The 27,944-nt window shown below is 39.3% G+C and overlaps 1 protein-coding gene across 2 annotated transcripts in view; it reads left to right on the top strand.

Annotated features, from left to right (window-relative positions):
• abraxas2 (abraxas 2, BRISC complex subunit) overlaps positions 1-26,820 on the top strand; it is a 38,445-nt gene extending 11,625 nt beyond the window's left edge. For both annotated transcript variants that reach the window (XM_003218588.4, XM_062976046.1), the window contains exons 2-9: positions 8,151-8,241; positions 8,758-8,794; positions 10,567-10,633; positions 18,742-18,932; positions 19,968-20,087; positions 20,542-20,626; positions 21,948-22,062; positions 24,763-26,820. In XM_003218588.4, the coding sequence (XP_003218636.1) occupies positions 8,151-8,241; positions 8,758-8,794; positions 10,567-10,633; positions 18,742-18,932; positions 19,968-20,087; positions 20,542-20,626; positions 21,948-22,062; positions 24,763-25,235 (1,179 nt within the window). In that variant the 3' untranslated portion in view covers positions 25,236-26,820. The remainder of the gene's footprint in view (positions 1-8,150; positions 8,242-8,757; positions 8,795-10,566; positions 10,634-18,741; positions 18,933-19,967; positions 20,088-20,541; positions 20,627-21,947; positions 22,063-24,762) is intronic.
• The last annotated feature ends 1,124 nt before the right edge of the window (positions 26,821-27,944 follow it).

A 27,944-nucleotide genomic window follows, 5' to 3' on the forward strand; every position in this document is an offset into this window, starting at 1 on the left:
GGTAATGTCATTACATGTTTAACTTTTGGGTAGTGTGAATTTTTAGATTAATAGTATATGTTTTAACTTTTCCAAGCTGCCTTGAGTTCTGGAGTGAGAAACAGGCAGAAACATCGTTGTTGTCACCGTCACCATTGTGTTTTTCTGGCATTGTAAAGATTTTTATTTATATTTAATACATTTTACCTTGTCATCCCCTCTAAAAATAGCACTTATGGTGACTAAAACATAATTTAAAATAGTTTAAACAATATAGCTATCATAATAAACAAAATAGTGTAATGGCCAAATTGAAAATATACCTATTGAGACTGTTCCTAAAGGTGGCAAAAATGTGATAAAGCTGTAAAACTAAACATCTTGCATCTCTAGTGCAAGAATTAGTAAAATGTAGCCCTCCAATTGTGATTGGTTGTGAGTTGCATCAGCCTTACCCAGTATGGCAGTGGTAAGAAATGCTATGAATTAGGATCTAACAATATCTGGAAGGTCAAAAGTGGCACACATCATAATTTTGTTTGAACTGTGCAGAGCAGACTTTTTATCTTCTTCTTAAGTAATGTTAACTTTTGATTAAGTGAATCCTGTTTATCTTCTATGGTAAGTAAGTTTCTAGAAGACCAAGCTGTTCCAAAGCTGAAAATAGGAATGTTCTACATCTTGACAGCTCATAGCTGCTATATTATGGCTTTTGCAGGATGCATTAGTTTATAGTACTTCTGTCTTTTAGTTCTACATTATGTAGGGAACTTTTGCTCTGCACAGCATTTTTAAAGTTGTGTTGTTACTTTTGCGTATGAAATTGATTACTTGTTTTATTCTTTGCTTAGGTTAGACTACAGAAAGCAAGCTATCTTTAAAATGCTTCTGTTCCATGTGCTTTATCTTTTATTTCTGCAACTGTCCAGTCCTTTCTGGGTCAGTCCTGACTTACTATTGATCTGAAAATCGCATTGCATGTTCCTCTGGGACTTCTAAGAAAAAAAATATCCTCAATGTAATTTTTATTTAAAGGATACAATGGTTATTCTACTTATAGAGCAAAACAATCAATCCATGTTCTGTGAACCTGATTAATACTTCCAACTGGAGGCCCATGTGGTGATGGGGTGGAAATCAGGAGATTCCTGGGAAGAAAATTAAAGAATAAATATCTCTATTGAATAAAAACATTAAAAATACAAATCAAATAACCCACAGTTTCCACATAATGATTTTTAATAAATGTGTTTCATTTCCTGTGCATTTGTTATGGAGCAGTGCTACTATTTTAGCTCTTGAACAAGATGTTCTAGCATGGACAGCCACATAATGACTTATATTTAACAATCTGTTGGCCTTTCTGCCATTTGAGAAACAGAGGCGAAGCGCAAACACAAGACTCTCTGACTTAGACACATTATACTTCTAATCTAAAGAACATTTAGTTCTTCCATTTCTGTAATTAAACTGAGTTCAATAGAAATAGACAGATCACTCAGGGCAGTATATAATAAATATATTCATGGGTCACAGAGTTGGGACAGTGTTAACGCTAATGTTATCAACTGAAGGTTGAATGTAATGAATATTACACAACAGCTAATTTACATATGATACATTCATGCAGCTAAGATTGTCCTCTCAAGAAATCCAGTTCCAGAGGATGCAAGTGCTTGACCTTGTTTTTTGGTTACACTTTGTTTCTGTCCTCCTTTTGTAATAGCAAAAAATTATGTTTTGTTGAAGAGCGGGGTATGGAGCAAGATGAGGAGAGGAGAAGGTGAAACCAACAAAAGCCTAATGTATTCTACAATTTAGAAATTGCTTATGTCCATGGAAGCGTTTGTAGATGTAGAATGCCACAACCTAGAAGATGTACATTCCCACATTTAGCTTGAGCAGCTGACAAACCTTTTCTGGGGAGAAATTAATTTTAAAAATCAACTTAATTTATGTGTCATAAAAATACTACCACTGTTATTTCCAACTGCAAACCTACTGTAAAAATGAGAGAATGGGAGAAACCCTGAAGGAAAAAATGTTATATATTTGTAGGAAAACTTGGCATTGAAAGTATTGTGGGGTAATTTTCTACTCCACTAATAAAATAGTATGTGGAAAACATTTCCTTTCTAGTTGAGGGACAATCTTTATACAAGTCACTTTGCAACCATCCAGAACATTTTGCAGTGATTCTAGTGAGCAAATTTTTCACATGTAGTTTTTTGTCTACTTCCAACTCATAGATAATTGGAAGGTATGGCTCATTTTGTCAACATATTTTTAGGTTCTTGGTTAGAAGACGTTCTGCCAATTCTTATCTGGAGGAAACAAAAGTCTCCCATGACCTTTTGACAAGTGTGGAACATGGTTCAGTTAGTCTTGTGACCAAGGTGGGCTTTCCATGACATACCAGGTTGTCTTCATCTAAATGCCTCCCTTTTTAGCAGTACAATAACACCACACTTTTATGCTACCTTTTCTTGTTTTACTTGGCAGTACACCTCTAATCAGTTTGATCAGTCCTTGGTGTACAGTGTTACCTCACTACTTTGCAGTTCGCTTTTCACAGACTCGCTCTTTCGATGGGAAATTATTTATTTATTTACCCCATTGCTGCTTCCCCTCAGGGCTGCCCCCTTGCTTTGTGCCTGCCATGTTGCTCTGGCTGCCTCTGCTCCTGCAGCCAGGGAAGAAGAAACACCGCTCCGCCTGCTGAGCAAGCGAGGCAGGGTGGGTGAGAGAGGGAAGGCGGGCAGCAGTGGCCTGGAAGAGTCGGCCAAGCTCCTGTTTCTGCCGCCGCTCCAGCTGGGCCAAGCCGGAAACCTGGAGGACTCGGAAGAGGGGGCGGAGTCCTCCACGAGTCCCGCCCCCTCTTCCAAATTCTCCACATTTCCAGCGTGGCCCGGCTGGAGCGGCGGCAGTATCAGGAGTCTGGCCACCTCTTCCAGGCTCCTGCCGCCACCCGCCCTCACTCTCTCACCCACCCTCGCTCTGTCACTCACTCACCAGGTGGAGCGGTGTTCCTTCTTTCCTGGCTGCAGGAGCAGAGGCAGCCAGAGCAACATGGCAGGAACAAATCAAGGGGGCAGCCCTGAGGAGGAGAAGCAGCAATGGGGTAAACAAATAAATATTAAATATTAAAATAATAAGAGAGTCCCTACTTCATGTATTTTCACTTATTGCGGGTGGTCCTAGAACGTAACCCCCATGATAAGTGAGGGAACACTGTATACCAGGGGTCCCCAAACTAAGGCCCGGGGGGCGGATGCGGCCCTCCAAGGTCATTTACCTTGCCCCCGCCCTCAGTTTTATAATATAATATTTTATATCATTTTAATAATATATTGTATTTACATATAATATTGATAATAATATTATAATGTTATACAATATAATACTAATACCATATAATAATAATAATTATATGTTATATATTACATAGGGGCCCCTGGTGGCACAGTGTGTTAAAGCGTTGAGCTGCTGAACTTGCGGACCAAAAGGTCCCAGGTTCGAATTCCCGGGAGCGGAATGAGCGCTCGCTGTTAGCCCCAGCTCCTGCCAACCTAGCAGTTCGAAAACATGCCAATGTGAATAGATCCACTCTGGCGGGAAGGTAATGGTGCTCCATGCAGTCATGCCATTGGCCACATGACCTTGGAGGTGTCTACGGACAACGCCGGCTCTTTGGCTTAGAAATGGAGATGAGCACCAACCCCCAGAGTCAGACATGACTGGACTTAACGTCAGGGGAAAACCTTTACCAACCTATATATTACATATAATATTACAGTATAGTGCAGGGGTCTCAGCTGCTCTGAGTCCCCTTCAGGGTGAGAAGGGCGGGATATAAATGTAATAAATAAATGTAGTAAATGAATAAATAAATAATTTTAGACTGAGGCTTGCCCAAAGTCTGAAATGACTTGAAGACACACAACAACAACAATCCTAATTCACTTGACTATCTCATTGGCCAGAAGCAGGCCCACACTTCCTATTGAAATCCTGATAGGTTTATGCTGGTTACAATTGTTTTCATTTTTAAATATTGTATTGTTCTTTCATTGTTGTTGTTTTGCACTACAAATAAGACATGTGCAGTGTGCATAGGAATTTGTCCTTTTTTCCCCCCCAAATGATAATTCGGCCCCTCCACAGTCTGAAGGATTGTGGACCGGCCCTTTGCTTTAAAAGTTTGAGGACCCCTGCTGTATACCATGCTTGAACATCCTCAAAAAACATAGCCCACATCTCCTAAAATATGGTCAGTTTATTTTTTTATTCTATGCTTTACTATTGTTTCCCTGCTGTTGAACTGCAAGTACCTTGTGAGAAAGTGCAAAACCTCTGGGTTGATTGTTCACCTGGAGTGGCAGCACTATGAGACTACATACAACAGTTTCCGTGATGCTTCATGTGTTTTATTTTATGTTGCTGCCAGAAATGCTGAGCCCAGTGATGTCAAATGTCTTCCATCTTTACTTTTTGTAGGATTCCTCTTGTTTGATGGATATGCTGTGAATCTCAATTTATTAAAAAGATTATGTCTTGAAGCGTGGTTTCTATGAGGACCAGTTCAATAACCTCTCCCTTGTTTCTTGCTACCTTTGGTTCTGAGCATTCCTGAATGATGACTGGACTTAAATAGATATCTAAACCAGGTCTTTCCATTACAGTGTTTTATTAGTGTTTTATTAGTTTGTTGTTGTTCAATCACTCAGTCGTTTTAGACTATTCGTGACCTCATGGACCAGTCCACACCAGAGCTCCTTGTTGGTCGTCGTTGCCCCCAGTTCCTTCAAAGTCAAGCCAGTCTCTTTAAGGATACCATCCATCCATCTTGCCCTTGGGCGGCCTCTCTTCCTTTTTCCTTCCATTTTCCCCAGCATCATGGTCTTTTCCAAGCTTTCCTGTCTTCTCATGATGTGGCCAATGTACTTCATCTTTGCCTCTAATATCCTTCCCTCCAGTGAGCAGCCGGGCATTATTTTCTGGCGTATGGACTGGTTGAATCTTCTTGTGGTCCAAGGCACTCTCAGCATTTTCCTCCAACACCACAGTTCAAAAGCGTCTATCTTCCTTCACTCAGCCTTCCTTATGGTCCAGCTCCCGCATCCATAGGTTACTATGGGGAATACCATTGCTTTAAATTTGCAGGCCTTCGTTGCCAGTGTGATGTCTCTGCTTTTCACTATTTTATCGAGGTTGGCCATTGCTCTCCTCCCAAGAAGTAAACGTCTTTGATTTCCTGGCTGAAGTCTACATCTGCAGTGATCTTCGTGCCTAGAAATATCAAGTCTGTTACTGCCTCCACATTTTTTCCCCTCTATTTGCCAGTTATCAATCAGTCTGGTTGCCATAATCTTGGTTTTCTTGATGTTTAACTGCAACCCAGCTTTTGCACTTTCTTCTTTCACCTTGGTGATAAAGCTCCTCAGCTCCTCCTCACTTTCAGCCATCAGAGTGGTATCATTTGCATACCTAAGGTTGTTAATGTTTCTTCCAGTTTTATTAGTATGTGAACTTTATCTTTTCTCAACAACAATAATAATAATAATAATAATAAAACTTTATTTATAACCCGCCACCATCTCCCCGATGGGGACTCGGGGCGGCTTACATGGGGCCATGCCCAGACACCATACAATATAACAAAATAAAACAATATATCATAACACAATATAATAGTACAAAAATAATCATATACATTACAACACAAATCAGAGCAGACAGGGCGGGCCACATGAACATTTAATTAAAAACTCGGGAGACAGAGGCATATAAATAAAGAGAACAGGGGTATAAGATGGAACAGTCCAAACAGTCCAAAGGATAAAATCCAAGGGGAGTAATCAAAAAGGTATATAACATTTACTCCCCGAAGGCACATCGAAAAAGCCATGTTTTTAGATCTTTCTTAAAAGCCAATAAGGTGGGGGCTTGCCTGATCTCAGAGGGCAATGAATTCCACAGTCGGGGGGCCACAGCAGAAAAGGCCCTCTCTCTCGTTCCCACTAGACGGGCCTGGGATAGAGGCAGTGGCGAAAGAAGGGCCTCCCCGGATGAGCGGAGGGATCGAACAGGTTTATAATAGGAGATACGGTCACGAAGGTAGGTGGGTCCCAAACCGTTTAGGGCCTTATAAATGATGGTATTCACCTTGAATTGGGACCGGAAGGTGAACGGCAGCCAGTGGAGCTCTTTGAACAGGGGAGTAGATCTCTCCCTGTAGCTCGCCCCTGTAATTAATCTGGCCGCCGAGCGCTGAACCAATTGTAGTTTCCGGGCCGTCTTCAAGGGAAGCCCCACGTAGAGCGCATTACAGTAGTCCAGTCTAGAGGTAACTAAGGCATGCACCACCGTGGTCAAGTCAGACTTCACGAGGTATGGTCGCAGTTGGCGCACAAGTTTGAGTTGTGCGAAGGCCCTCCCGGCCACCGCCGACACCTGAGCCTCAAGCGTCAGCGCTGAGTCCAGGAGGACCCCCAAACTGCGGACCTGTGATTTCGGGGGGAGTGCAACCCCGTCCAGGACAGGTTGCCACCCAATACCCCGATCCGACGCGCGACTGACCAGGAGGGCCTCTGTCTTGTCAGGATTGATCCTCAGCTTGTTCCTCCTCATCCAGTCCTCATCCAAGAACAAATAAGAATACACTGGCCAAGAGGAGAAATTATTTATCATCTTGGAACGTTCCGGGTGTATCATGGTTCAACAGCAAAATATCTTCTGAGACATTGTATTGTGTAACATACTCCAATAGAAAAATATAATAGATTTACTGAGATATTTTTATTTCCTTGTTTTTTATTGTGCGAGAGAAAACTACCAGATATTCTCATATATAAGTCAGGCTTGTATAGAAATCAAGGACAGATTTGGGGACCAAAATGTATGGATTTTGATATGACTTGTGGATAAGTTAAAGATTATTTGAGGGTGAGGGGAAAGAACCAGTATTACCTTGGTGGCTGCAGTCATTTCTCAGTTGGACATTCAAAAAGGACAGAAGTGACACCATGGTGTACAGTAGAGAGTAGGTCAGTGCTTCTTTTAGGTTCTTTTCGAATGGACTACGCTCTTACTTTTTGCTACTTTTCTCAGAAGAGAGGATGATTCCTTTGAAAAAAGCCAAGACCAGCATTCACATTGACCCATGAATAGACTGAGGCAGGGTTTTTGGCTTGATTTTTGAGTAAATTTTCTATACCATAAACAAGTATACATGCACTCCCTGAATTATGGGGGTGAGACGACAGGAAGTGAGAGAAATCTACCCCTCGGGTAGAAAATTCACTCCTGGAAGACTTATCATTGGGAAAAGGTGTCTCCACTGAAGCTTTATCACCAAATCTTGTTTCCATAACAAGCCAAATTTGTCAAAATCTGATTATCACGGGGACAGAAAGTGAAGGGAAATCTGAACAGGGGCACAGACAGCAAAACAAACACCAAAGGGGTGTTACTGTTAACCCTTCCTTATGCTATCCAAACCTTATATACACACACACATATATACAGTATAATATATGTGTGTGGGCGGGTGTGGGCTGGAGTTACACCAGACTATCTGAAAGACCGTATCTTCCAATACATGCTTAACCAATTTTTAAGATACTCAGGAGAAGGGTTTGTGATCTTTTAGTGCTTCATCCACATCTCATAGAGGCTCATAGGAGGGCCTTCTTTGTTACTGCTCCCAGCCTACAGAGCTCTCCCATAGAGGACTTAGCTTTTCGCTTTCTTCCACTGACAAGCAAAGACCTGTTCATGTAGATAAGCTTTTGTATTCAAATGTAGTAAGGTCTTTTAATGGCCCTTTTTTCTTTTATTCTCCGTTATACTTTGAAACACTTTGAAAACATTTAAAACGATTATGCCATTTTAATAGAATAGTTTGTTTTCTTGATAACTTTTCAATTATTATTTTACCTGTATTTTGTTTTAATCTGTATTTTGAGTAGCCTTGGATCTCATGGTAGAAAAAAGTAGGATGTAAGTTGAATTAAATTCTACTAAAATGTCACACTCTGGGAAGAGGGCTAAAGTCTTTTTTGGTTAAACTTTCAAGTGGGACCTTGTAATTCTTCCTTGTACTTGTTCATGAATGACATTGTAATTTCTTTGTGTCATTAATTAAATTTTTCCTCCTTGCCCTTTTATAGGAAGGATTCTTGTTGGGAGAAGTTAGACAAGAGGAGACATTTAGCATTAGCGACTCGCAAATCAGCAACACCGAATTTTTGCAAGTAATTGGTAAATACCACTAAGATTTTTTTTCTCATAATCTGATTTAATCTTGTTTGTATTTTGACCTAAACCAAAATATATTTTGGCTTACCTAATATGGCTGAATTATCTTGGACAGGACAAGGGATGTGCTGGCAAGTTCCAGGTGCTCATTTGTTTTGTTTCTGAAAAATAAACTAAAGAGGGTTATATCATGGCCTTTCTTTGTCCACCCTTTGCCTTTTGGCTCGTATCAGCTTTTAGCAAGCTTTTACTGTGAGCTTGGAATTTTTCACTTTTTTACTAAGGGAAAATAAATACATTGATGTCAAAAATAGCAATGTACCTTAGGTTTAATCTAGAATAGCATCATGAATATTTCAACTTTAAACAATTGTCTGTAATATGTAAATTCATATGTTTTGAAGCCATGTAGTTTTTGTGTGTGGGGAGGGTGTTTCCCCTTTGAAAAGTTGGAAGGATATACATGAGGTTTAGCTCTTTGGTCTTGAATAATTGAAATGTGCATTGTTGTTGTTACAGAAATCCATAATCATGAACCTTGTTCAAAATTATTTAGGTAAGTTATTTTCCCCCCTGTCTCCTGTTTTGTGAATTATTGAGTGAACTTAATCTAGCGTTAACATAAATCTCCAACATTTATCAGAAGTAGTATATAGAATTTTTTAAAGATATAGATTATATGTAATGCAGATTGGAATAATTGTGGATGCTGAACACACATACATTTTAATAGATACAGGCAGTCCTCGAGTTGCAATCATATGACTTACATATGATTCATAGTTTAGAATGTGGGTGAGAAAACAGGAAGTGAAAAAAATCTACCCCCCAGAAGGGAAATTAACTTCTGGACGAGTCATGGGGAGAAAGCGCCTCCATTGAAGCTTACTAATCCTTGTTTCCACAACAATCCAATTTTTTAACATCTAGTTATCAGGGACAGAAAGTGAGGTGAAATCTTCTGAACAGGTGCACAGACAGCAAAACAGACTTCAAAGGGGTGTTAACCCTTCCTTCCCTACGCTATCCAAACCATATATATGCATGTGTGTATGTGTAGCTGGCTGGAGTTATACTTTTAAAATGTACCTGTCCTGACTTAAGAACAAACCTACAGAATCTATCTTGTTAGTAATTTGGGGGCTGCCTGTACAATGCATTGCGTTAGAAATACTAATTACACTTATATTGCTGGTGTAATATATAGAAAAATGTTTGTGCTAAATGTGTGTTGGGATCATCTAATAGGTTTAATAATGTTTGCATTGAATCTTTTGCTTAGGTATAAGCTTGTATAAGTATGTAGATATCTCATTAATAGTAGTTTAATGTATGACAAATACAGTTATGACATTATTGTATACAGAACAAGCTTTATTTTGCTAACTAGTAGAGATTGTATGCCATAATCTGTGTGAGTAAAAGAAGTAGTATCTTTATTTTTCTCAATCTCTAAAGTGCTACTTTCTTATGGATGGATTAGCTACTAAATCTATAATACTTTGAATAGAAAATCATTTTATTATTAGATTGACTGTTCATGTCTATTTGGGTATACTGTACTGAATGCTTTCAAGTACAGGATAGAATGACATTTCTTTGAAATATCTGCATCATTGTAGTTAGTAGACACTATTTCTGTGGCAAACTTAACATTGGCACACTAATTTTCATTGAGTCTAAAGAAAATTTGTTTTCTAAGGACCTTAAATTGATCTCATTTTGAAATCTGTAAAAACTGATTTGAGTATTCATTTATAATTGTTCTACCGGTGGGGTGTTAAGAGTCCTGCTTAGAATGGGATACTTGCTATGAGCGTAGTTTCATACTTGTTTTTTACACATACATCCCTTACAGTGTGTTCTACTTATATCTTAAATTGAATATTAAAAAACCTGCATTGATAAAATGAAGACTTACTTGAACACCAACATATTTGCATCGTTCTCTCATGGCTCATATGCCACACTCGAGCTACAATGTAGCATCTGTTTCCTAAAAATATGCTTATGTAAAGTGGGTATGAATACAACTCCTGACTTAATTACGCTGTAAGTATAGGCATTTGAGCAAAACCTTAAGCTAGAATTTCTACAATAACTACCTCAAAGCAGACACATTTTGACATGAGTTTTAGATGTTGAAGAATCCCATAACTTTCTCTAAATGATGGAATAATATAAGGATTATAGTGATTATGTTGGTTATTCCATTATAATTATGTGATTATGTTGGTTATTCCATTATAATCCCTGCAGATGCGCTTTGTTCCAGTACACATGATTCTGATTTCATATATAAACCTCATTTTCTCTCCCCCACCCCAGCTTTTATGATTATGCAGGTAAAGTCAATGAAGAAAATTTGGACAGAATTCTTAAAGATCGGAAAAAAGTAAGTATATCTATCTTTGTAGATAAAACTCTTTTGCAACCATAGGGGTCAAGTAAATATTTTAATGTTTGGTTCTGAGGGTTGTGTCTTCAAATACTTTATGTCATTTTTTAAAATTGCCATGCTTCAGCTTCAGTATCTATAGTTAATGTTGGTTATCAGACTGGGATATCTGTATAAATTTAGAATATCTATAAGAAAAGATATAGAGCCAGACTGTATTCACAATGTTTCAACAAAATAATTATTTTCAGTTAAACAGTTCTCTGGATGAAGGAGAAAACATAAGTTTTACTTTTTCCCAGTTTACAACAAAAAGAAAATAAAACCAACAGCAAATCAGCTGTTGTAAAAATACACAACACCTGATTGCAGCACACGTAATGATCAAAGGTTACATGACAATGAGAGTGTATCCATAAGTGATAGGAGACAAGAAGTACCATAAATGCCAAGTCATTGCCTTAAGTGCAATTCTAGCTGCTGAGGTTTGTTTCAGGAGTTGGCACTTTCTATTATTTGATCAAAATGAGCAGATCTCCATGGATATTGGAGAAGGATGACCCTTGTGAATTTAGATTCCTTGGTTGATTTATTATGCTCTTACCAGTGGTATGTGTTTAGCTTATAACACTTTAAGTGTATGATCCAGCACTTTGGTGGGGTGAATACAGGTGAACTTTTTTTTTTCCGTGTCAGGAGCGGCTTGCACCAAGTCGCTTCTGGTGTGAGAGAATTGGTAGTCTGCAAGGGTGTTGCCCAGGGGACGTCCAGATGTTTTGATGTTTTTACCATCCTTGTGGGAGGCTTCTCCCATGTCCCTATATGGAGCTGGAGCTGATAGAGGGAGCTCATCCGCGCTCTCCCCAGATTGGATTCGAACCTGGCAGCCTTCAGGTCAGCTACTCAACCTTCAAGTCACAAGGCTTTAACCCACTACGCCATCGGGGGCTCCAGTACAGGTGAACTATAACTCCCAGAGTTAAAGATAATCATCCCCAAAAGTCCACCAATATTCCCAGTTGGCCATGTTGAATTTGTGTGCCAAGTCCAGGTCTGTCATCAGTGGGTTCAGTGTTCTCTGAATACGGGTGACCTATAACTCCTGGATGTCAAGGTCAATCACCCCTAAACCCATTCAATATACGAAATTGGCCATGTTGGGTCTGTGTGGCAAGTTAGTTCCAGGTCCATCATTGGTGGAGTTTAGAGTGCTGGTGAACTATATATCCCAGGCCCCACAACTCCTCTAAATCATAGTGAATTCTCCCCAAACCTCTTTCTCTAGTACAGTGGTTCCCAACCTTTGAGCCTCCAGGTATTTTGGACTTAACAGCTGGTAAGCTGGCTGAGATTTCTGGGCGTTGAAGTCCAAAACATCCAGAGGCCCAAAGGTTGGGAACTACTGCTCTAATATGTTCAGTTGCTGTGTGCCATGTAAAATAATAGGAAAGGATGAAGGGAGAAGCAGTGGGCGGGGTCATGCAAAGGGTTAAGAGAGAGGCAGTGGGCAGAGTCATGCAAATTCCACAGCAGTAGAGAGAGAAAGGAACCCAGGGATGTTAGCTGTAACCTACAATGTCCTTGGAGGGAGTGCTTTTGTGTTAAAGCTGTTTGTGGAGGCAGGAGGCAGTCTGTGTGAGCGGATACCGCGCCACATACACAAATACACATATTCACATTTGCACTTTTATCATGTGTATAGATAGATGCATGTTTGTATCACCTGTGAACCCAGCTGTGTCCCCAAAGTGATGTACTACTAAAACATGAATTGTGTCTGAATGGCATTACAGTAATTACTCTGAATTCTTCAGAGTTTAATTTTTCTCCAAATTGTTTGTTAAACCTAAATCCGTTCACTTAGAAGACACCACACCTGCTTCAGATATAAAGTAGAAACAGATGGTCACATGTCATCAGCATATTGGTGATGAATTGGTTCACAACTGTGAACAGCCACTCCTGATAGTTTCATGTGAATGTTAATATACTGGAATGAGAAGAGAATTTGTGGCATCCCACAAGTCTTCCATAGAAACAAACGGTTTTCTAGCACCACTTTGTAAACATTTCCACAGGTAGGAGCAGATCTACTGCAGGCAAATAATTGCCTCTTACTTTCAAGCCATGCAGTTGAAATGTCATTGCTGATGGTATCAAAAGCTCTCTTAAAGCCTCTGCTAGATCTGCCCCACTGAATAATAATTAACTAAGACGATTTAGACTGTCTTATCTTAACCTACTGCCTAGACATCTATTGAGAATGTATATCAGCCTTTAGAACTGGGTGCTACTCACGAATAGCACTTTTAACCATCCTTATCAAGAAAGGGAGATTTCAGTACTAGTTACTAGCATGTAATCCCCTATTTTCTGGAGAGCAGGGCATCTTTAATATAGATTCACTAACAATAGGCAAGGGATTCTTTCTCAGTGACACCCCGAGATATATTTCTTTTAGTTTCAGTTCAGGCAAGGAAACCATTTCTTAAAATTAGCTCTTAATTCACTTGATTAATTTTGTGAATGAATTTTGCTGTTATAGATTCCAGAGTATTCATTTTGGGGGAGAAGATCTTGCAGGCATTCTTTTAAGTATCTACAGCAGTGCTTTCCTTGCACAATATTAATAAAGTTTAAACACTTGAGGGAAGAAAAGCTTTTAAGTACCACGTGATAAAGGATATGCCAGAGTTAAACTGAGTGTAGTCATGTCCCATTAAGTTGACTTGAGCTTTGTCATAATGCAATTATTTTAGCAATGGAGCGAAGCAGTGCATTGCTACTTAGTAAGTAATACTACAATAAGAACAGACTAGTAGCTGGTATATCTGGAACACTGAAGAAAATAAGTTGACATCTTTGCTGCTCTACAGCACTTGCTTTTTATTGTTGCTCATTCTTCTGGGGAAAAAGGTAAAGGTTTCCCCTGATGTTAAGTCCAGTCATGTCTGACTCTGGGGGTTGGTGCTCACCTCCATTTCTAAGCTGAAGAGCCAGCGTTGTCTGTAGACACCTCCAAGGTCATGTGGCCGACATGACTGCATGGAGCGCTGTTACCTTCCCACCGGGGCGGTACCTATTGATCTACTCACATTTGCATGTTTTCGAACTGCTAGGTTGGCAGAAGCTGGAGCTAACAGCGGCCCCTCATGCCGCTCCCGGGGTTTGAACCTGGGACCTTTCGGTCTGCAAATTCAGCAGCTCAGTGCTTTAACACACTTCGCCACCGGTGCTCCTCTTCTGGGTAAAAGTGCTAGGCTTATCAGGAGGCATTGCCCCCTCTGAACTGCAGTTATGTCAGACAGCTACTTTGTGGTTGGGACTGAGATTCTAGATTGAGGAATAATGTAATTCTCTGCCCACACAGTTTCATGCACTCTTTACTGTGGTTGCTCACTGATGTGAAGGGGAAGTGGGGATTCAGATATTAAGAAGCAGCTGGTCTTTGGTTGGAAGGGGGAAGAAATGATGTCCTCATACATAAAGTGCACCCTGCTTTTTTCCTGACAACCCTAAGCAGCTGAGTATTTATCTTATAAATTGCCTTCTTTGTCTCTCCCCCCTCCTCCATTAGTAAAACAACAGCAGCGGTCTCCCATTAAGCTTGACTGTTGCAAGGGAGAATGGCAAAGGTGAAGTGCAAAGGAATAGTTCCTTGACTCCAATCTAAATGTATTTACTGACATGATAAATCAATATCCTTTTGTACTACTTAAATATTACACCTTCATTGCAGTACTCTGCATTTTTATTATGTTTAAATTTATTATATCTTTAACAACAACAACAATAATAATAATAGAGCCAAATTGACAAAGAAAAAACATGGTTGTGGCTCACAAATGGAACTTTGAAAAAAAAAGATGGAGGGCCTGATTCTGGCAGCCCAAGAACAAGCCATTAGAACCAATGCCATCAAAGCCAACATTGAAAAGTCGATGACAGATCCCAAATGTAGACTCTGCAAGGAAGCAGATGAAACAATAGATCACATCCTCAGCTGCTGCAAGAAGATCACACAGACTGACCACAAGCAGAGGCATAACACCGTTGCTCAGATGATTCATTGGAACTTGTGCCACAAATACCATCTGCCTGTGACAAAGAACTAGTGGGATCACAAGCCGGAAAAAGTTACAGAGAATGAACATGTCAAGTTCCTCTGGAACTTCCGAATTCAGACAGACAGGGTTTTGGAGCACAATACTCCTGACCTCACGATCGTGTTAAAAAACAAAGTATGGATTGTCGATGTTGCAATCCCAGGGGACAGCAGGATTGAAAAAAAACAACTGGAAAAGCTGACACGATATGAGGATTTAAAGATCGAATTACAAAGACAGTCAAGGTGGTTCCAGTGGTGATTGGCACACTGGGTGCAGTGCCTAAAGACCTTGGCCTTCACTTAAACACAATTGGCGCTGACAAAATTACCACCTGCCAGCTGCAGAAGGCCACCTTGCTGGGATCTGCACGCATTGGGAAGTGTCCAACGTGTGATCCAGTACAGCAGCCAGCAGAGTGTCTGCTGTGGACTCAACTTGTTGTGTTTCAAATAATAATAAAACTTTATTTACATTCCGCCCCATCTACCCAGGAGGATTCAGGGCAGATTCCAACATAGAATGGCAAACACTCAAATGCCTCTATAAAAACAAATAGTGATATAAAATTCCAGAAAAACCCATATATGGAAAACACTACATATAAAAATAACATTAAAACCTCACATCAAATTAAACTTAATATCAATGAATTAAACCTAACATCAATAAATTGAACCAAACATAGTCAAACAAAAATTATATGATGATGTATATATGATGATCTTGTGGGATTCGTTTCAGTTTGTGCAACCTGATGATGTGGACAAGATTCTTGGAGCGGTGAGGGCGACTACCTGTGCCCTAGATCCCTGCCCATCTTGGCTTTTAAAACAGGCCAGTGGTGGGTTAGTTGATTGGTTTGTGGCAATAATTAATGCCTCTTTGGGGCAGGGCAAATTTCCATCTAGCCTAAAACAAGCAGTGGTAAGGCCTATTCTGAAGAAGGCCTCATTGGATCCGACCAATCCGTGTAACTACAGGCCAATCTCTAACCTACCATTCTTGGGCAAGGTCTTGGAGCGGGTGGTTGCCTCTCAGCTCCAGGGATTCTTGGAAGATACGGATTTTCTGGACCAATCGCAGTCTGGCTTCAGGCCTGGGTTCAGTACCGAGACGGCTTTGGTCGCCTTGGTGGATGACCTCCGCAGGGAGCTGGACAGGGGGAGTGTGACCCTGTTGGTTCTCTTGAACATCTCAGCGGCTTTCGATACCATCGACCATGGTATCCTTCTGGGGCGGCTCTCTGGGATGGGCCTTGGGGGTACTGCACTCCAGTGGCTCCAGTCCTTTCTGGAGGGTCGTTCCCAGTTGGTGAAGCTGGGGGACACCTGCTCAGACCCCTGGCCATTGACCTGTGGGGTCCCGCAAGGTTCTATTTTGTCCCCCATGCTTTTTAACATCTATATGAAACCGCTGGGAGAGGTCATCCGGAGTTTTGGAGTACGGTGCCATCTCTACGCGGATGACACCCAACTCTACTACTCTTTTCCACCTAAATCCAAGGAAGCCCCTCGGATTCTGGACCAGTGTCTGGCCGCTGTGTTGGCCTGGATGAGGGTGAACAAACTGAGACTTAATCCTGACAAGACAGAGGTCCTCCAGGTCAGTCGTGCGGCCGATCGGGGTATTGGGTGGCAACCTGTGCTTGACGGGGTCGCACTCCCCCTGAAGGCGCAGGTCCGCAGCTTGGGGGTCCTCCTGGATTCTGGGCTGATGCTTGAGGATCAGGTGTCGGCCGTGGCCGGGAGGGCCTTTGCACAACTAAAACTTGTGCGCCAGCTGCGACCATACCTCGAGAAGTCTGATCTGACCATGGTGGTCCATGCCTTAGTTACCTCTAGACTGGACTATTGCAATGCGCTCTACGTGGGGCTGCCTTTGAAGACGGCCCGGAAATTACAACTAGTACAGCGATCGGCAGCCAGGCTTCTAACTGGAGCGAATTACAGGGCACGTTCAACGCCTCTGTTTAAGGAGCTCCACTGGCTGCCGTTTACTTTCCAGGCCCAATTCAAGGTGCAGGTTATCACCTACAAAGCCCTAAACGGTTTGGGACCCACCTACCTTAGAGACCGCATCTCCCCCCTACGAACCCGCATGTTCTCTTCGCTCGTCGGGGGAGGCCCTCCTCTCGCTCCCACCACCCTCACAGTCGCGGTTGGTGGGGACGAGAGAGAGGGCCTTCTCCGTCGTGGCCCCCCGGCTTTGGAACTCGCTTCCTAGAGAGATCAGGCAGGCCCCCACCCTCCTCTCCTTCCGTAGGAGCTTAAAAACCTGGCTCTTTCAAAAGGCCTTTGATACTTAATCTGGTGTTGGACTGATCAATCTGCCCATTTTATAATAGCCCCATTCTTGAGGTGTTGCCAATGCTATATTGCACTTTGTACATTTTAACTGTGAAATTACCTTCCCCATTTCGGCCCATTTCGGCACATGTTGCACATTGCCTGGGTTCTATGAATTAGTCTCCAGTGTTAATATTGTATGTTTTATGTTGATTTTAACGATTGTTTTTACTGTAATTGATGTTTTTATTGGATAACTGTTTTATTGCTGTGTTTTGATATTTGATTGTTTTATCGGGCAAGGCCCCATGTAAGCCGCCCCGAGTCCCTTCGGGGAGATGGGGCGGGGTATAAAAATAAAATTATTATTATTATTATTATTATTATTATTATTATTATTATTATTATTATTATTATTATGTAGTCTGCACAAATATCCCCATTAATCTACAGAGCCAACTAGAGTTCACAAAGTTGTGTGTGTTAGTTGTGTTAATCAGTTTATTTTTCGGAGATTGTCCTTGTCTACTCAGGGTTTTAGATTATTTTTAGTTGATCACTGCAATGCTTCAATATATCTAAGCTCAGTAAGGACAGTTGTTAGACTGGAAAGACGAAGGCAGTCAGCATGTACCTGTAGGCTTCATTTCAAAATCCTACTTTAGAACCATTGACTCTATTGAGGAATTATGCAATAGATCTCATTTTCCAAGAGAAGGTTGAATTTGCATTTCTTTGCTGCTTATATTACATGGCACTCCCAAGAGTAGACATAAGGGTATGCAGATTTTATATGGGCTATAAGAACACCTTGCTTAAACAAAAAACATTTTACTCAATTTCAGACTTATATAGTATTAAATATAAGGGAAATTAAACATACACCTGTACCAGATGAATCCAACTTTGTTTAGGCAGTATTTTAGTGGCAAATCACTAGAAGATTCTAGTTCAGTCCCAAGTGTGTCCAGCTAAAGAGTTATCACTCTAGAATTATGGTTTTGATGTTTGCGGATTTGCTTGCACACAGGTTTGATTAAAAATATTATCTCTAGAAATCTCTAGGTCCTCCAATATGACTCAGTGGCCACACTAGAAAGATTTCTAGACAGAACACCTTTCTTGCAATTTACAGGGCTTTCAGTGCAATTCTATAATCAGCTTCCGGAAGTTCCCAGAGAAATGTTCCAAGTTAAAAAAAAAATATTCACGGATTCCTATGCCCCTAACCCCAGCAAATATGGACAGTTGACTGTAGTTGCTATGGGAAGATATCTGCGCAGTTGCTGATAGGCAGTATCTGCTCAAAGTAAGTATATTAAGCTTGACGGACCATAAGACTAAATCCGTATAAGGTGGATTTATATATTTATGTTCACAAACATGCCAATAGGTGATATTTGCTTAACACATCTGTGAAATCAAGGTATTTCTATCATTCCAAAATGTAATCCTTCAGTATGCATGGGATTATGGATAAAATGAAATGATTCCATATTCTGTAAATTTTAACATGTCTTCTTTTAAAAGAAGGCATTACCATATGGTAAAGTATCATTCTGTAATGATAATGTACAATTACTTTCAGGAATTCAGACATCATGTTGACATTTCACTTCTTCCAGCTATAGTGGCTGTACTTCTGAAGCATGAAAAGAGAAAACCGTTCTTAACTTTAATCAATATTTTGTTGTCTTATTCTTTATTGTAGAATGTTATCGGATGGTATAGGTTTAGGAGAAACACTCAACAGCAAATGTCCTATAGAGAGCATATCATCCATAAACAGCTGACACAGATTCTTGGAGTGCCTGACCTTGTCTTCCTTCTATTCAGCTTCATCTCTACAGCTAATAACTCAACACATGCATTAGAATATGTGCTCTTTAGACCAAACAGAAGGTAAACAGTTATTGATGTGACCCATCATAATGCGGTATAACTTTAAAATACAGCCTGAAGTGTCTGTAGTGATATGGAGGTTTTCTTGGTGTTAGCCAAGTTAAATGGCAAAATGTTAGGCAACATACAGTAAAGCCCCGCTCATTCGAGCACCGCTCATCCGAGCATCCGGGCTATCCAAGCCAAATTCCTGCCCCCTTCCCCCTTCTCACCCCCCCGGATCCCAGTGCTGCCGGAACCCAGCTGGGTGAGTGAGCAAGGGATGGAGGGCAGGTTCGCTGGCTGGCTCCTTTGCCAGGCCGGGCGCCGGGGCTGCCGGCCTCTGCGTGGTGAAGGAGCCAAGCCACGGAGGGCGGGCAAGTGAAGGAGGAGAGCCGCAAAGGGCAGGCAAGTGAAGGAGGAGGGCCTTTCTGTTCTCTTTTTTTCTCTGTATGTTTTTATTACTGTAGTCTCTATAGAGCTTTGCAGTACAGTGGGCTTAGAGAGCCACAAGAGGGACTAAGATGTTACTTGGGACTTTTTACTAGTAGAGATAGATTCACACATCATAATAAGCACTCTATAGCAGTGGTTCTCCACCTGGGGTCCCCAGATGTTTTTGGCCTTCAACTCCCAGAAGTCCGAACAGCTGGTAACCTGGCTGGGGTTTCTGGGCGTTGTAGGCCAAAAACATCTGGGGATCCCAAGTTGAGAACCACTGCTCTATAGCATGTTGTGATAATATAAACAATGATTAGTAACTTACGATTTAGCAAAGAAAACTCATATTTCATTCTGCCAGTGTTTTAAAAATATTTGTATTGATGTGGTAGTAATATGGACATTAAAAGGTACATTTCATCAGTTGAGTAAGTACTCCTAATCAATGCTACCTAGCATTTGCCATTTGATTCAAGTTACATTGAATCAATGTGGTTTTGTTTCACTTTTAAATCCTGAGTAGTGGAAATGATTTAAGATACTGGCTTAATTTGAGTTGCTATTACGAATGGGAAGGGTAACAACTGTTTTTCTAAATGTTTTTTTTCCCTGCAGGTATAATCAAAGAGTGTCGCTCACTATCCCTAATCTAGGCAACACAAGTCAGCAGGAATACAAGGTCTCTTCAGTGCCAAACACATCTCAGAATTACACCAAAGTTATTAAAGAACATGGGTAAATATTTTAATAAGTAATAATATATTACAGCAAGAATATATGCTATAACAATATACTCAGTTATGACTTCTTTACCATAATAATTAAATAGGAGAAATGATTTCACAAGAAAGCAAAGTTACTATGATCGAGTTTAGCTGTGAGAGAGTTTCATATATAAACTTTCTATGAGTTCTGTGAACATCTTTTGTTGGACTTTGATATGTATATATAGTGATTGTAATTTTTTGGTGCCATAAAACATGGGCAGGGAATAGAACAAGCTGGCTCTACCAAGCAAATATTTCTCCTGCATTACTCATTCTGATGTCAGGCTGAGCAAAACTAACTGGTTCTGCAAATAGTTTCAGAAGTTAATGTACTGTTGCCTAGAATATAGCTCAGAGAAATATGAACTGCTTTAAGGCAAAAGGTGCTTTCTTCTCATTCATTGTTCTTGTTATCTTTTTAGTACCGACTTTTTTGATAAAGATGGTGTGATGAAGGATATCAGGGCTATATATCAGGTTTATAATGCACTTCAGGAAAAAGTACAGGTAAATCCTTTTATTTTAATATCGGTCCACCTTTCTTGTGGCAGATGCAGTATTTATCTATGTGAACCTGTTAAAAAGTCTTTTTCAGTTTAAAATTCTTCAAAAATAGCATTGTGGAGCTACAAGAATTTACAAGAAACATTTTTACCTTATAAATGGGCAACGTTTTTATGTGGCTGTTTAGCAGTGAATAAAGGGTTACTTACCCTGGAACCATTCCTCTATATTAAGCACACATCCGGTTTTAAATTAACTGCATTTCTGTCACTTTTCAAATAACAAAATGAATAGGTTGATCTAGACAGCTGTTCCTGTTCTGATCATTATAGTCCTCAGTAGGTTTTCTACCATCAAAAACGGAGAACATGAATCCCCAGATGCTGTTACACTGCAACTCTAGTCAACATAGCCAACGAAAATGTCATTTTTCACTAAATATCTGCAATGATGTCTGAAATGCTATAGCAGAAGCTATATCCCTTGATCAATAACTGTCCATTGCAAAGGGTCTTTTAACAGAGGAGGGAATGTTACAATATTTTGTATCATTATTATATTTTAATTGCCTTTTTAAACTTTTAAATTATTATTTTAGTATGTTTAGTTGTTTAATAATTTTAACTTTAATATTATTAATTGCTTAAAGTGTAATTCACTTTAATTTGTTTTGTGTTGACTTGGGTCACATATTAAGAAAAAAGTAGGATATAAATACAATAAATAAATAAATCCATTTTATTAAGCTGTTTCTTCATCGCCTCCCACATTGATTTTTGCAGTATACCTACACCAACTTAAGTGGTAGCACACTTGTATTTATTTTAAATAACTCCTTGCATTCCTTAAATTTTGGTATGCAAGAGCAAGCTATTCAATATCATTAGTAGCTCAGGGCTGCCTTCAGGGTGTTCCAACAAAGATAGTCCTAGCTCTTTACCTATACATTCAATCCACCCTTCTGAATAGATATTGTAAACAATAGAATTGAGCTGTTTTCTATCCTAACATTTAAGAATCTATGGGTTGATCTGTAAAAGTGTGCTTGATTGGGTACCAGATATTATTCCCTATTATCAATGAGGATTTCTATATTTCTATTTGATTTAACAGTGCTTATGTGTAAAAACACAGTTTAGCCAATTAATTTCTGATGATTGCTATCAGCAACAAGCAGTGAAATTTAGGTTTGGACACAAGTGACATAATAGAACCTGTGTTATGAACATCTCATAATAGTTCTGTCTTTGATCTTGACTTGGCATTGTATTTCTGCTAGGGCTATTAAATGTCAGCTGAACTAACCTTGTTGTATTTCTCCCAGGCAGTATGTATAGATTTAGAGAAAAGTGAACGAGCTGTCGAGTCTTTCCAGGCAGAAGTGAATAAGCTGAAAAGGCAAATCTCACAAAGAAAACATGAAAAAGAGCAGAAAATAAGTAAGCCTTTTCTATAAAGGTTCTCTTTAGAAAAATAGAGTATCATGCTATTATACGGGGTTCTGTATATGTCAGAATGTGAAATGTATCTGATCAAATTTTAGAGGATTTAGGATACAGTGAAAACAGAGAAGACTTAGGAAGATAATGCCAGAGACAGAAATCTGGTCTATAATTATTTAATCCACACATATCTCATGATTCCATAATATCAGAGTCAAGTTAAGAAAGCTTATTGGAAGGAACAGTAAAGTAGGCAGCACATTTTCTTCCCTCTTGTACTCACACTCCGTTTTCTATTAGATGTTTCTGTTCAATCACTTCTCTATCACAGTCTTGAGTTTGATCATCTTTCTTTTCTCTCTGCCTACCTCATAATTTGACAGAGATTATGGATAAACAGATATTGCAACCAGATATTAACTAGTGGGTTTTCCCTATCTCTTCTAGTGCAGGGCTTATATGATGAGAAAATGTTATATGATGAGAACTCTTTTTTCTCCCATAGTAGGGTATACAGATTGGTTTTCATTGGAAATATCAAAACTAAAGTCCAAACATAATGGTTAAAGAAGTGAGTTATAATATTTTGAAATAAAAAATAAAAGGGTGTCCCCGAAATACATATCAGCCTATATGTGAAGCATAGTGGTTATAGCTTGCTATTAGGATATGGTTTGCATTTGGCAAGCTACATTTGGCAACCACTTGGCATTATGTTTTAAACTAGTTAGAAATAGCCGATTGAGAAGCCATTTTTTTTTATTTTGAAGGAAATGTGAATCTGCTCCAGTCAGCTTTATAATTTACAGGCAGTCCCCGAGTTACAAGCATCTGACTTACAAATGACTCACAGTTAAGAATGGGGGTGAGACAACAGGAAGTGAGAGAAATCTGCCCCTCAGAAGGGAAAATCACTTCTGAAAGAGTTATCATGGGGAAAAGATGTCTCAATAGAAGTTTGATCACCAATCTTTGTTTCCACAACAAACCACATTTTTCCAAATCCAATTATCGCAGGGACAGAAAGTGAGGTGAAATCTTCTGAACAGGGGCACATACAGCAGAACAAAGACCACAGAGTTGTTAACCCTTCCCTATTCAATCCAAAGTGCGGGCACACACACACCCACACACACACATATATATTTGGCTGGAGTTTCACTTTAAAAAGATGCCTGTTCCGACTTACATACAGATTCAACTTAAGAACAAATTACAAAACCTATCTTGTTTGTAACTTGGGGACTACTTATATAAGTTATTAAACAATTTGAGTAGAGAGTCAGTACATTTTAGCTTAGAGTTTGTTTTTTGTCACTTGTGAACATACATATGTATTTGCCAAGTATGATCATTGTTAGATAAAGCGACAATTCAAGCAGATGCTTAGAAGATGGGACCTATAGGGAGAAAAAAATGGGAAATGTTGATTGTAGTAATGATAAATTACTAAATAGAACAGGCTGCTTATTGTAATAGTAAGGAAAGGGTTTAGAAATAGTTGTGTGTTGATAGATGTACAGAAATAGGAGCCACAAAAATTATTCCTTTGGATTAAATAATGAAGCACTTTAAGCTCCTTGTCCTTAAAATCCTACTCTTGACTAAGTTTCTAATAGGCATAGAAGTGATCAGTGCCTGATTGTATCAACAGCATATTAAATGAGAGCTCAGCGAATGATAAGGATATGTTCCTACTGTTATTGCCTCAGTACTGAACAGCACCAGCTGGTTTAATACTTACTAGATTTGCTCATAACAGAAAAATTGGGAACAGCAAGTGCAAAATAAGTATGAAAAAATAAGCTCCCACTCTCATGGCAGCTTTCTCTTTAAATTTTTTAGATTTCCTTTAGTAGTATGTGATCCACGTTGGAAAAGGTCTATGTTCCTCACTAGCATTTTTCACCATAGCTTGACAGAATACATAGCCATGCCATATGTTTCGGGCCCTAAAATGAAGACAGCAATATGGTGACTTGTACTGCAGTCATTTTCTGCTGTTCTGCAGTTTTCTGGTGCATTCCATCATATTCCTTTGACACATTAAGCAGTTGGCATGCTGTGCCATCCCCTCCCTTATCTAAGTTCCCTGTGAAGGAGTTTTATTTTGAAGAAAACACATTGAACAGATATGCCCTGGAAGATGTAAGATGAGAAGCAGGAGGTTTTGGGATAACATAGCATATGTGGCATAATATGGTATAAATTTCCATTCACATCACAGTGAATGGAAATTTATACCATATTATAAATATAAATATTATAAATTTATACCGTATTATAAATATAGCAGGACATGGAAGGATAAGAAGAGAAGCAGCATAAAAAGCAGGATGATGATGAGCTAGTTAATGAGCAGTTGCAAACCTCTGAATAATCAAATCAGAAAGAAAAAACTAAATGTGGGGGCTGACTGTACTTCATTTTGGCCAAGTGCTTGAATTCTTGGAAGTGAGTTATATAAATCTTACTAGTAGAGCAAAGTGGTTCTAAGAGACACTAAATTCAATTTGCATTTCATTTATCTTTGCCCTCGAGTGACTTGTTAAGTATATTTAGTGCTTAAATGTGCTTTTTAAGATCCTTTTCCGTGCCCATGGTCACAAATCTCACCAGAAAACACAATAGTATGTAACTAAACAAACTGTCTTGCCCTGGCAGGCAATTACAATACTTGTTTTTGCACTGTTGTAGGGCTGCAACAGACCATCTTAAGCAGACAAATATCAACCGAAACCTTGGAACCTATATTAATCCCACGGATGTCTCATGCGGGATTTGCTGTGGAAGGTAGTAACCTTGAAGAACCAGATACCTCTGATCCTCCTCCCCCTTACGCTGACTTCAGTGTGATCAATCATGACAGTGCAGTGCGCCCTGGTGTTTTAGAAAATAATGTTTTTATGCCACGACCTCAAGCAGTGGGCTCTCCTAGTTACGTTTCCACAAACACAGGATTGAAGCATTCAGGCAACGGCACATCCATGCCATCGTCTTCTTCCCAAACAGCCTCTGCTGACACTGCGAATGAATCAGAAGACAGTGACTGTGAGAATTTGCTTGAACCTACAGAATCATCTGACAGTGAATACGCACAGACAAGAGATTCTCGACCTTTGACACATGCAGATGGTGATTCAAGGAATACTCAAATCTCCCAGATTTGATAGAACATGAGCTTAACATAGCACTGTCTTTCCTAAACCGTTACAGAAATATTTTGGGATTTAACTTGGAGGAAATGAGCTACAAAAGTGGATCATTGTGCACAGCAGATGTAGAAGACTTGAACGTAGATGGCTTACTCACATTTTTGCAAGTTTTGTAATGGGATCTTTAGTATAATCAAGCTGTACTAATTGACGGGATTCATGGCTGTACTGGTAAATAAGCAAAGTGAATTTTGGGGGGGGGGGGGAACCCTGTAGCTTTGGTTGCCAAATTCTCTATTAAAAAAATGGGATTTTGCAACTAAGTGCAGTCTCTAATTATCTCACATCAAAGCTTACCTCGTGCACGATCATGCCTTGAATCTTAGGGGGGTTATTTCTAAGAACTACGATCATCTGGCTTTTTAATGATGAAGCCAAATAGATCATTGCCAGGAGGGGAAAAAACCTTTGATAATTCCAAGAAGCCTGATTGGAACAAATGTGAACTATCTTCTCTGCATGTTCTTTTAATAGATATGAGATTTGTTTCAATCTTTTTCTACTAGCCTAATGTGTATCACTTAAAATGATGGTTGCCTTTTTCTGTAGGAAAAAAAAATTACCAGTAAATCATCAGTGAATGTCTCAAGCATAACTACTCTGATCTTTGTGGATTTTAAAAAAGTGACTTTGCCACACTATCCTCATTGTCTTGTTTTTGTTCTAAAAATATATGAAGAGCACATAGCAGAAGGTGATGACATGGTCAGTTCTGTCAATGTTTTGTATTAAAACTCCACAAATGCTGAAAATACACATTCTTGCAATGTACTTGCAAAAGAAAATCCTGTTTCTATAGAAATTTTAAGTTACGGAACATAAAAGAGGCTGTTTAATGAAATACCCTGGGGTTTCCTTTTAAACTTAAAATGTATCTCTTGTTGGGGTGAGGGAGGGAACCTTGTGATTTTGGAGGCATGAAGTGGATTCTGTTCAAAGAATGTTTGAATGCACTTACGTTTTATTTTATGCTTGCAGCGACGTTTGCCCAAAAGATAAGAAACTGTGCCATTAAGTATCCAATTAGGCTTTTCCCTCCATTATCTTACAGGAATCTCTTCAGTTTGTGACAGTGCATCTTTGTCATATATAATCCCACTCTTCCTTAAAGCCCTACAAGGCTTCCTTTAGATATCCGGTTGCCAATGGCAAAAGACCTCAGTTGCTAAACAATCCCACACCTATCCTACATATGTTATATGTATGAAATAAAACTCAAGTGGCTTTGAAATACGGTAAAATGTCAATCTTCTTGGACATTTGGGACTATCAAACATTTCTGTTTTTGGTATTTTAACATACACTTTGGCCTTAACATAATGTATTTTGTTTTTCATTGCTACAGTCTGTTTTTATAAAAATGTGTTTCAGTTTTATTTTGGGTATTTGCAAACAACTGTAGTGCTGGTTAATTAAATAAGTGCTGTTGCCATCTCATCACTTAATTCAAGGAATTTTATTTTTGATCTTGCTCAGAAACCTTTAATGTACATCTCTGACGAAGCAGTTAAATGTGACAATAAAATCTTATTTAATCCTTTATCTTTTAATATCTGTCAGCAATGTTCCATTGCAGTGAGATCATACTTCTGCAAATGAATGCACTGATAGGATTTCCCCCCCAAATGAAAAAATGAACACCAAAATTGCATCTTGATTCCATCATTGTAAAGCAACCATGGGATTATGGTATGTATAGAGCAGTATCACTGTATAAAATATCCATTATTTGCAGCAGTTCATTTATGCCAAATATTGATAGTCCGTACAACAGGACACTGGCTGCAGCAAGTTAATCAATATTTCAATAGCTTGCCAAGTGCACCTCATAGGGAAGCAGTTTATAATACACCTCGACACAATCATTTAAAAGTAAATATGTAATTACATGTATTCTACAAGTTTAACTTAAATGTGATGAATGTATTGAAGAAGGTGTTGGTATGTGTCATTGCCTATAAAAAATGAGTCCTGATAAAACTAATGGTCATACTGTGGTCATGCATCCAACACAATTGGTGCTTTTCAAAACCACTGAAGGGAAACACTCCAATAATTAATAAAGAATTATAATCCCTTTCCTTAAAATGGTGGTCTGTATTTTTTATGTGGACCCCAAAATACTAAATCTTAAAATTTCACTTAAATTAAATTTTCAGCTCCTGTCAGAGAAAGCTTTGAAAATGTATTGGGATACTTGAGTCAGCTGTAGCATTGCTTCCTTGCTGAATGTAGACTGTTTTGTGGAAACTGAAATGAGATTACCTAGAATCTCCAGTTGAACATACTGATTGTTCACATACCGTATATACTCGAGTATAAGCTGGGTTTTTTCAGCCCCTTTTAGGGCTAAAAAGCCCCCCCCCCTCGGCTTATACTCGACTGAGGGCCCTGGATGGCTTATATAAGTCTTATTATTATCTTAAATTACAGTTTTATGTAAATATTCAAAAATATTTAGCTTACTGATGCCTCAATTAATATAATTTTATTGGTATCTATTTTTATTTTTATGTTTGCAATTTACCACTAGCTGCTACATTTCCCAATGTCTTATACTCAAGTCAATAAGTTTTCCCAGGTTTTTTTGTAGTAAAATTAGGTCCTTCGGCTTATATACGGGTTGGCTTATACTTGAGTATATACGGTAACTGGTACAAAGAA

This window comes from Anolis carolinensis, chromosome 3, assembly GCF_035594765.1.
Source record: "Anolis carolinensis isolate JA03-04 chromosome 3, rAnoCar3.1.pri, whole genome shotgun sequence".
NCBI classification, from domain to species: Eukaryota; Metazoa; Chordata; class Lepidosauria; order Squamata; family Dactyloidae; genus Anolis; species Anolis carolinensis.